Below are 10,620 nucleotides of genomic sequence, written 5' to 3' on the forward strand. Positions count from 1 at the left end.
GAAGCAATAGCTATTGCCTACCTAGACATAGGCCGAAGCACCACAGACACTCTTCAAACCTAAAACGAACAAATTGTAAATAAATACTAGATAGAACGGCTTCGGCCAAAGTCTTACATAGCCCTGGGCTCACTAGACTATAATGGAATAATAATAATAATAATAACATTGCGCTAGTAACGCTTTAGTGCTTACACGCCTAGGAATTTCACCGCCACAGACAGGCTAGCATTTCGCCGGATGCAGCAGTAGACTAAACGACTTATTCTTACCAAGGGTTAGTGAGGAGATTCTAGAGAAGTTTATGCCATGGAAGCATAAATAGGTTGTTAGCCCTCTATCGAACGCCAAGCATAGGCAAGATTACCATTAATCAACAGACTAATTACCACCAACAGTAAATCTAAAACGTGTATGTACACCCTTGACCCATGGTCCCATATAATTGTTCCTCCGATCAGGGATTTGTACTCACAGCGGCTTTTTCCTTCAGCCTAGTTTTTTCCCCTGAATATCCCCAACACCGTGCCCGCTGTCAACACCAACGGCGTGCAGATCTACAACTCCTAGTACCAGACTTGGTATACAGGCAAAAATAACAATGGACTTTGCAAATTTACGATCTGGACTGACTCGGCCCATCAGTCATCCAGTGGATGTACGTGATGAATTGGTAAATGCATTGCAGCACTGACATTGGTGATATTTAGCAAACAGGGTTGATAAAACGACTTCTTCAGCATGAACACTCAAGTGTCATCCCCTTTACAATTGCGCAGTTCCTAGATGGTAAGTATCTGGAGAAGTCCAGGATCTAGAACATGGTTGCGTGCTCCTCCCGATGACGTGCATATAAGCTTCGTATTTGCGATCAGCATATCCCTCCCTGCCCCTTTGTTCCCCTTTCGCTTACTTTTCCTCCCACAGCACTCAGACCCATCATCCCGGATACTAGACTACGGGCCGTGCTCGGCAGGACTCTAGCTCACTAAACCAAACATAGTTAGATGCACATGTCATGTTTAGTACTGTTCTCCGTCGATCTCTCTCACTCTCAGGGACGCAATGTCAGTATGGGGCCGGATGCTTGTCGATCGCGAATATCTGATCATGTAGGTAGGTCACCCGACCATGCGCGATTAGCGGTGCGCCGTGGAAAAGCCGCGATACCGGATGCGATACTATACGCCAAGCTAAACAGGCGAACTCTCACCGTGATAACCCAATCTGAATCTATCTTCGACAAGCGTGCGCTGACAAGTGGCTGGTGAGTCGCAATAGCAGGGGTTTTGCGCTATATAAATTCTTATTAAGTAAAACAGATACCCGCCTAGGTAAGGTTTATGGCGCAACTACTTTTTTCCATGGTCGGATAACCAGACTCATGATCTCTGATCAGAGCAAAAGGGAGGCTCTATTCACGTATAGTGACGCCGAGGAAATCTTCGTGTAAATCTGGTTCTCCCAACACGTGAGTCTGGGCCGGATGTGCAGCAACAACAGGTAAATCATGCAACTCATGTCTATTAACAAATGATACACACTGCTTCTTCTCTATATTGTTCCAATGAGAACAAAAAACAAGATTTTCTTGGCACAAGCTTAAATAGTGGAGGGATATGGCAATGTTCGAATCCACATTGCTGAGACGCAATGTTGGTTCACAACGTGGTTCAGGTCAGCATCCTACAAGGTAGTTGATCCGAGCATTGGTGTTAACGGCTAAGTCGCCATCATTGAACGAACAATGACGGACGAATCGCTAGGGTTTTTGTAAGGGGTAAGGTCACGTGTCAGTCAAGGGGGCTTGTGTGTCGTACGCACAGCCCAGGGTGTAAGCACCTTAATGTGCAACGACCATAGTAACGCTTCCAGCGGGGTATTTATCCCCGCTCGCACTCTGTATACGACCGAAGACAGCTTCGTTTTGCGTTAATTTATTTCTCTTCACTCACTAGGCAAGCAACAATTCAGTTCCTGAATAACGGGTGATTTTCGGGATTTACTGCCCCTACTCGAGATCTCCTTGGCTTCACGTTCTAATTCAAGTACAACGATTCAAAACAGCAAATCTGATCCTCCGGGCGAAAGAAAAATGCAAGATTGACAGTCTATCACCCGCGATGTGATTGTTCACTGGTTGTTCCATGAGAGCACTTACTTCGATATCAGGTCACACTATGCATATAATAGAGATACCAGATAGCCGAACAGGCGGCCTTCGTACTCCGGAAATCGTGACTCATAACACGCTATTATAGGGTAGTTGTTTTAAGGCCGTTGCTATCTTGTGTCTCGTATTCCTACTTCTCTTTCAGCAGTGCCATTCTACGAAAGAGGAAAGTACAACCTATAATGATGTGTACACCTATGCTACCTGAATTGATCATGCTATGATAACCAATGCTGCTTCGAACCATTTCATCTAGTTGTTCGGGGGTTCATCCTTGAAAATCGCTAGCGTGATGCTGCTGGAGGCTGAGCACCTCGCGGTAAGGCGTTGCAGACCTGGAAGTCATGTATCCAATTTTTCAGACTAGCAACACTAGATCATCACCTTCTCTTCGAACCACTTCTATCGGTTGAGAAACTTAGGCGTCTTCTACCCCTATCGAAACTCTCACACTCCCTGCTTTCTATTTCAAGGATTGCTACCAGAACCGTGGCATTATCTGTACTCCTTAATTTCCTCTTACTTAGTATCAGCCTATTAGTAATACCTTCCACCTTCTTGCTCCACTAGATACCATTGAATTTGTAAAATATGCTTCTAGACAAACTTGAAGATGTCGTCCAATACAATGAAACGTCATCTGCGCTTCCACTGGTGGATTTTTGTCGTCTTGGACGTCCGCAATTGCCCCATGCTGCCTAGTGTGCCTATTGGCCATCGTATACAGCACATACAACAAGCTTTTTTCTTCATCCGAAGGAACTGTGGAGCGATATTACATGACGATCTTGAAATCCCTCGGCGCCGGAAATCTGTGGAGACGTCAGCGGAGCGACTCGGGGCCTGTTCGGTTATGTTTTGCGTTTTACGTTTTTATTACTAGATTTAGGTTGCGCTTTACCGAGCACGGTATCGTCTTTAAAAACCTAGCCCAAATCTAGTAACAAAAACGCAAAACGCAAAACATAACCGCGCAGCCGAACCGGCCCTCGGTCAAACTATGTAAGAACTACGCGCAAGGAGCACCCTACGCACCCTACTAATGCCAACGTCGGCTATGTTGACACTGATGGGTGATTGACACACAAGACGTGAAATTGCTTTTCACGGGATGATAGGGTGATGCATGGAGAGAGAGAGGGCTCACATTTGCTTTTACAGACATCTACGTCGTTATTTGTTAAGGCATGCTCAGCGGCTGCGCCTGTGGCAATTGGCGCGGCGTGCGATGCGTGACATGATCGCCATGACCCGATTGAGGAACAACCGATCTATTGCTTCGTTTGATTGTTTCTTGATTGATTTGCTCGATTCAATCAATTCAACAACGCAGCAGCCAGGACCAATGAATCAATTTATAGAGGCCTGCATCGATTGATATGACTGATATATTGCATAGCGTGAGTAGGTAAGCCAGAAATGGCAGCATTTTGTTGTTGAATTGGTGAGCTTATAGTACTCCCTTCGGGAATCCAGAATAGAAGCAAACCAAATCAATTCAGTCTCAATCAAAATATATTACCATATAGCAAAATGATTCAAATTAATTTCAGACATGCTCGTGAATTAACCAATCATGAACGTCCCCTTACAGTGATTGGATTGATCCTAGAAAAATGTGGCTACGATTTCATCCATAAATTTACGCCCAGCGGCTCTTAGTTAATGCTAAACTCATCAAACATAGACCCAAATAGCTATAGAGAGCAACAAATTACTGTACTATGACTTTGAGAAACTAATTATGTAACATGCATAAAGGCACTAAACACGTATAGAACATATATTAAATTTTATAACACAATCGCTTCTACTTGCTATAGAGGATATAGTGGAAGAGAGAAAATACATGTGAAATATATGAAAATTTTATTTTAGAATGGAGAGGTTTGACACAACTAACACGGAAGACTATAGGCTCTAAGATCCTGAGCGAGGACTTCATGTAGTGCTATAGCTTGCTTTTATCCCTTGCTAGTGGGTGCTCACATATTCTTGGTACTAAGAGGGCCTTATGGGAGATTTAAAGATGAGATGATGAGGTCTGGTAGTAGCATAACAGTCGCACAAGATATGACGCCGGAGGGGCTAGATTGCAATCTCAAAGGAGAGAGGTGAATGTAAATTAGTGACTTACAATAGTGTGTCACTGCCCCATAGGGGAACTACAAAGATGTGATGTAATTCTTCTGCCTACTTAAATATGTCGCCTCACGAGACTTGTTTCCATAAAGTCAAAAAAACATATGGAAAGATGTTGAAGGACTTGCGACATCTCGCACATGGCACTTAGGAGTGGGCAACTTATAGCGATGTTTCATGAAACTAGATTTCCGGGTGGAAGACACTGACTGCTTATATTTTGTTTGATTACATGATTGACAACAGGAACTACGGCATAAATGTGAGCAGCGTCAACGTTGGCGTTGGCGGTGTTCATATAAAGTCCATCTGATGTTCAAGGAAAGGTTAGAGCAGTTACTCATAGCCTGAGCCTACTTTGCATCTTCGCTAGCCTCGCCGCCCTAACTATGTTCTTTCTGCCCTACAGCGTCCGTTCTCTTTCCTTAACTTGATACACATTCCCCTAGCCAATTTCTCGCTCACCATTGTGTCTTATCTAGCACAAAGGCGCTGGTCACAGCGGACAACATTGTCTTTACTGACGAGACGGCCGAATCCCCTTCTTCGCTGGTGTAGGAAATGAGTTTGACATGTGGCTGGTTATCTATGATACCTGGGAGATGACAAAATTGAGTGGAAGTTGACTCTATTTTTAAAACCTGGCCGTATTATCGTCTTCTACGCTTCATTTCACCTCCCTTGTCATTCTTCCAGCTTCCAGCATAATGATGAGTTACAAGTTGCGGTGGTAGAAGTGCTTCTTGTTCTGGGGTGTACTTATTTGCACTCGCTGCGAAGGAACGGCCTGGCAATATCAAGACGTCTTTGAGTAACACTGGCTGTAAGATACTATGTACCTCAGTTGGGTTGATGGTCTTGAGCTTCTTCTCTAGGCTTCTGAATATAATAGTCGTTAACCGTCGGGGACCTGTCAAGTCTACAACGTCTCCCATCATTTTCAATGTAAGGTCCTTAACCCGGACATTTTATTGAGCGGTCTTTTGTTGCACTTCTTCAAGAATATCGTCAATAACTTGCATCATGCGTGGTGATCGTGGTCGAGACATTATGGTCCAGCTGGCAAATTGGCGATCAAAGGGCTCTGGCCATTCTGCATCGAATTCCCATACCACGACAAGTGCAGCCTCTTTGTACTCCGCTGGTGCCCATTCATCTATCGGTATTTGTTCGCAAGACACATCTAAATCGTACCAGATTCCGCCTTGATCCCAAAGTAACAAACAGCGCAGCATATCAGCTTTATAGATAGGGATAGAGAATGCGAGGTAGGCCTGGGCAATATCGAGTCGGAAAGCAAAGGCTTTACGAACGTATTCGTCACTGCCCTCATCTGTAATAAAGTTTGCTTGATAGTCGAGAATACTTTTTATACAGGTGTCAGTCCAGTTGCGCACGTCGTTAGAGATGCCTTTAGGGCCCAACTTATACCAGATAAGCTTGAGAATTCCATTCGTGGTGTGCTGCACGGCTGCGGGCGTTCGGAGGCGACTGGCAAACGAGCGAAAAAATGACATTCGCTTGAAAGGAGGTGGTAAACCAGTCCGATTACGCAAATTGCAATCAGTGTGTAATAATTGAGTATTCTGGCCAAATGTGCTGGTCGTGGTATCATTGTAAAATACTGTGAGAGATACTGCAATGGAAAGTATTCTCGCTGGTGTTCTAGCCAGATTGTTTCCTCGCTGATTATGACTTGTTAATTATCCACTCCCCCCATACGGCGCTAGAGGACTTTTAGATACGACCCGTTTACTACGCCGCATGCATGTGAAAGCATGTCGTGTCACGCACGTAAATACTCATCTTTATGGGTCGCAAGAGGCACTGGCATAACTGTAACAGATCTGATTTGAGGAGCATGCAATGATGGCGGCTCATTTCAGGGATCCTCTCGCCTCCGTGTGGGACTCACGATGGAACCATGGGGAGAGCCTGTAAACGATACGGACGACAGCTTCTACTACGTTTCAAATTGATCACAACCGTTTTGACATTAGACTGATGAGTATTGCCCTCCCTATTGAAAATGCGATATAAACAGGAAGGATTCTAGGGCTTGCAAGCGCTACATGCAAGCGCCGCTGTGCCGCCTCCTTGCATTTTCCCACCACCACAAGCAAATTGCACAAGTAAGGCGTGAATTACATGAGCATTTATCAACTTATTTGTACATTAGTTCACCCGTAGTGTTCTCTAGCTTTCGCTCATTTATGTTCATGGTTTGCATTTCGCATTTTCATCTAATCATCTTTTCTGCCTCATCGAATCAGTACTTGTGCGGTCTTGGAGCAAATGCTCTTTGGTATAGCTTGCACGGCAGCATAGGGTTTGGCAGCCGGCCTCATTGCTCATGTATCTAGTCTCATGGAGTTCATCAATCCCCCACCCTTCGGAGTCACTAGGGATCTGAGCAACAGCCCGACCTATGACGAAGGTACTACTGTGAACATTGCCTGCACTTCGGGTGAAAAGGGGGTAGGGGTCTCATTGTGTCTTTACCAACAAAATGAGACAGATGGAAAGTGGTTTGGAGACATGGAATATCTTACCCGTATGCAAGATACTTGTTCGTTCTTGATTACTCGAAAAAATAAGCTAACTTTCGGAACCAGAGAACGCTGTGGATATTATGAGATACTCCTGGCTCGTCTGAACAAGAAAAAATTCTCACACTGTCCAAGTTGTTTTACCTTAGTATCTTCCAAGAAGGCAAAGGCTCCTCGGATTCGAACAGCCATTACTTCTACATCGCGGAAAAGGGCATTGGGAAATCCTCCTCCCCCTCCTTCGTATCTTCGGCTTTTTCTTCTACGTCGATACCACAAGCTATATCAACTGTAGCACCGACTCTGATTCCGACAAGCTCGAGCATGCAAAATCTCAGAACCAGCACAGGAGTGGTAGGCCTTCCGACCAGCGATGCCACAGATTCACAAACCCTTCCCGATCAACAATCCTCATCAGATAGCTTTCCTTTGGCTGTTAAGATCGGTCTCGGTATAGGGATACCTATCGCTCTTGTCCTTAGGCTAGTCATAGGATGGCTACTTTTTCGCCATCGCAAAAGGAGAGACACTGCTCCTCCCTACGGATTGCACGAAATATCTGCTGGTCAAAACATGCAATACAAGCACTACAATAATGAGGGTTATTATGGTTCGGGCATTAATGAGGCGCCACTGAAGTCACCAGTGGAGATAGGTCAGCTATACCCGCAGGACTTCGATGGTCGCGTAGTCACATCACCAAACAAGTCTGCAGCTACACCTCATCATGCACCAGTACGGTTCGAGATGTGAGTTGCAGCCTCTCTGAACTGCTACTCAACAAGTGGTTCAGGCGCCTACATGGCTCGCCCATTTCTGCTAGAATGCTATGAAATGCTGAGCTTTACGCAATAATGCTGAACCCACGTTATCTATGCGAGCAAGATATCATATATTATGTCCCCTAAAATGTGTCAATACTTCTCATCAGTAGCAATCCTAATAGTTAATACATGCATGGATTGAAGCTAAATAACTAATTGCAAAGTATCAGTCCATATAAGTTCTTGCATGTCCGTGCTTTTCAAAAGAGAAAATAGAAAAAAGTGGCTTCGGCTCATAGCTATAGGATGGGTGTGGCTGAAGGGCAACAGTTGTCGATTAGCGCTGCCCGCCTTGGGGATGGCGCTGCTCTCACAGCTACGCAACAAACACATGTCGTCTATCCAGCATTAAGGTTAGATTCACTCTAGGACACACTTTTAAACAAGCGCATCGTCCGCCTTTTTCTGAGACGCAACTTGAGTGTTGAGATAAATCTCCGACTTACTTACGACGTAGATTCGCAGCCGTGGTATTCTCTTGAATTCATCTACTTCACAACTTCACTCATGAAGCCACCCATTAATTTCGACAAAATCCGTCCTCTTCACTCCTATATCTTTTGCGCATTGAAACAATACTTTACCTCGATTCCATAGGCAGCACTAGGCCAGAGCATTTACAACAGTGAACTACTCCCAGCATCTCCAAACGATGATTGCTCTTGTATTTCCTTTGCTTTGTCGGCGAACACAACACTTTGGTTTATGTTCAAAGGGGGCCGAACGAACAGTGGCCTCTGAGAACTTTCAGGTAGCAATTTCAAAGCGCTGTCAACATATTGACGACGAAATTTTACTCTCGGTCATTATGGAAACTCCGATGTACTTATTGCGCTATCTCCCATAGCATTCCCACAAGCAGTTGAAGTAGCCTGCCAAAACGCAACACTGAACTTGATAGGCTACGGCGGATCCCATTCAGAGATATAGAATCCGAGATACGATACAAAAAGCCCAAATACCACGCCGGACTCCAACAAGGCCTTCTCATCCCGTGGGGAAAATGCCTAAACGAGCTGCCGAATCTCAGCTTTCGGATAGAAATCCTTCCAAGAAGCAAAATACTGGGGATGTAGACGATCCTGCTTCGCCAAAACTCCAAAATAGAGCGGCGGGTGATTCTCGAGTAGCCGCTTCAATAGAAGAAGATATCATCGATGTTCAGGAGGACGGCTCAGCTCCACCGAATGACGTGCAGGATATTGCAGACGATGAAGACCTTGACGATACATCTGCAAAGAACAAGACTGACCCAGAATCCAAGACTTCTAACAGCAAGTCGAAAAAGACAAAGAAACATCCAGTTGGCGATGGCTTCGCAACTTTCACCCATAATACTGTAATTCCTCCAACCAACCCTTTTTGGGGCATCAAGCCCATGCCCGGCGACCCACGTCCCGACCCCATCCAGCCCTCAGCCCGAGAAAGCAACGGGCAAGTCAACCCACCCTTATGGGAAGACCGGGGCTACCGCTACAAACGTGGCTCTCGCTACGTCAAGTACTTTGGCCCCATCCCTCCATCCAACATCGACTCCCTAAACGAAGCCCTCGACCAAGAAGCCCTCCACACTGTGAAACTGATCGACATGCGTCCCAAGAGCAAAAAAGACCCAACCCCAAAACGCAAACCAACGATATACTGCTACGGGAAAACACCAAAAGACTGGAACAAGATGCAAACCATCAAGGCCCTAAACGACCGCCGCTACCAAGCCATCGACCGCACGACAATGGATAGGCCCTGGCAGCGCATGGAGCGCGAATACCTAGCCTCTCTCTTGCAAGAAACGCCCGACGCCTCAATCTGGGAGCTGACTGAGCGCCACAACGCGCGCTTCATGAACCAGGACTTTACCGAAGCCATGGGATTCAGTTTTGCGAGCCTGTCTGCCGGGCGGACGGTCGAGAGCGTACGTTACGAATACACGACATACAAGCCACTCTACGATGCAGGTAAGGTACCCGAAGCAATCCGGTGGCGCGGCGATCCATCCGTACAAGGCAAAGCAGTGAAGGAGAGTGGGCGAGCTGAACGGGCGTTCGGGAAGCCAAGCCAGGCACTGGAAATGGCACACGATGCTGCCATCGGGGGTAGTAGCGAAGACGAAGACGAAGACGAAGCAAATGCAACTTCACCACACGAAAGGGGTACGTCATCAAACCCGTTTCCCGACCAGGAAGACGTCGACGAAGACGAAGAAATGCTACTCGAGCTAGCAGGTGCGCATACGGCACCGACATATCTCTCGAGCAGATAAGCCAAAAGGGTGAAAAAAATATTCACCCTCAACCCCAACCCCCATTTCTTGCGTTTCCTCTCCATTACGAAATAACGATTGCGTAGCACATGTACTTAAAAAAACAAACAAATATATAATAACAGAAATCGAGGCTAAAAAAAAACCACCGCTGCCACACAGTGCCAAACCCAGCAACTCCCTCACACGAACGGAACCGCAAATACGCAGCAAAGACAGCGCTACCTTACCCCCGCCACAACCTACTAACCCATTATTCAGACAAGGTAGTTTTCATCTCGTTCTCTTTCCCCCGCCCCCCACGCGCGCGCAAGACGTTCATGTCCAGAATGACGCAGTACCACGCACTCAGCGTCCCGTACCGCAACGCCGCACCTCGCTGGACGCGATGCGCAGGATGGAAATAGACGAGAACTACAGTGATGAAGATGATGTGCGAGATTGTGCTTTTGTTGAATGAGGTATGTAGACAGTTTTGCGATGATGGCGTTGCAGTGTAGGTAGGATAAAGATGAGAAATAAAATGGAAAGGCAAGGCATTTGGTTCTTTTTTTTGGTATATAGTAATATATGTGACGCCTAGGAAAGTGATGGCTAAGTTTCTTTTTTATATGTATGAATTGGATGTGATGGTTTGTAGTTTTCTTTGAGTGTCTCGGGTCACTGGGGGGG

The 10,620-nt window shown here is 45.9% G+C and overlaps 5 protein-coding genes across 5 annotated transcripts; 4 read left to right on the forward strand and 1 right to left on the reverse strand.

The window, feature by feature from the left end:
• Positions 1–601: 601 nt before the first annotated feature.
• Positions 602–1,453, forward strand: COCCADRAFT_31216 (uncharacterized protein; the record flags this gene model as incomplete). The annotated part of the gene is made up of 4 exons (XM_007720245.1): positions 602–658; positions 741–789; positions 1,027–1,267; positions 1,315–1,453. The coding sequence occupies 4 exons, from the start codon at positions 602–604 to the stop codon at positions 1,451–1,453; spliced, it is 486 nt and encodes a 161-aa protein (XP_007718435.1).
• Positions 1,454–4,965: 3,512 nt separating this feature from the next.
• On the reverse strand, positions 4,966–5,930 carry COCCADRAFT_41957 (glycosyltransferase family 32 protein; the record flags this gene model as incomplete). Its single annotated transcript, XM_007720246.1, has 3 exons — positions 4,966–5,268; positions 5,308–5,786; positions 5,816–5,930. 3 exons carry the CDS (start codon positions 5,928–5,930, stop codon positions 4,966–4,968), a joined length of 897 nt encoding a protein of 298 aa, XP_007718436.1.
• A 457-nt stretch (positions 5,931–6,387) lies between these two features.
• COCCADRAFT_41958 (uncharacterized protein) lies at positions 6,388–7,617 on the forward strand (the record flags this gene model as incomplete). The annotated part of the gene is made up of 4 exons (XM_007720247.1): positions 6,388–6,447; positions 6,644–6,869; positions 6,931–6,965; positions 7,000–7,617. 4 exons carry the CDS (start codon positions 6,388–6,390, stop codon positions 7,615–7,617), a joined length of 939 nt encoding a protein of 312 aa, XP_007718437.1.
• Positions 7,618–8,691: 1,074 nt separating this feature from the next.
• COCCADRAFT_10103 (uncharacterized protein) lies at positions 8,692–9,948 on the forward strand (the record flags this gene model as incomplete). The annotated part of the gene is made up of 1 exon (XM_007720248.1): positions 8,692–9,948. The coding sequence occupies one exon, from the start codon at positions 8,692–8,694 to the stop codon at positions 9,946–9,948; it is 1,257 nt and encodes a 418-aa protein (XP_007718438.1).
• Positions 9,949–10,117: 169 nt separating this feature from the next.
• On the forward strand, positions 10,118–10,408 carry COCCADRAFT_112178 (uncharacterized protein; the record flags this gene model as incomplete). The annotated part of the gene is made up of 1 exon (XM_007720249.1): positions 10,118–10,408. A coding segment is annotated over one exon (291 nt), but the record flags the coding sequence as incomplete, so codon positions are not given.
• Between the last annotated feature and the right edge of the window lie 212 nt (positions 10,409–10,620).

Source organism: Bipolaris zeicola (genome assembly GCF_000523435.1).
Source record: "Bipolaris zeicola 26-R-13 unplaced genomic scaffold scaffold_430, whole genome shotgun sequence".
In the NCBI taxonomy this organism is placed as follows: domain Eukaryota; kingdom Fungi; phylum Ascomycota; class Dothideomycetes; order Pleosporales; family Pleosporaceae; genus Bipolaris; species Bipolaris zeicola.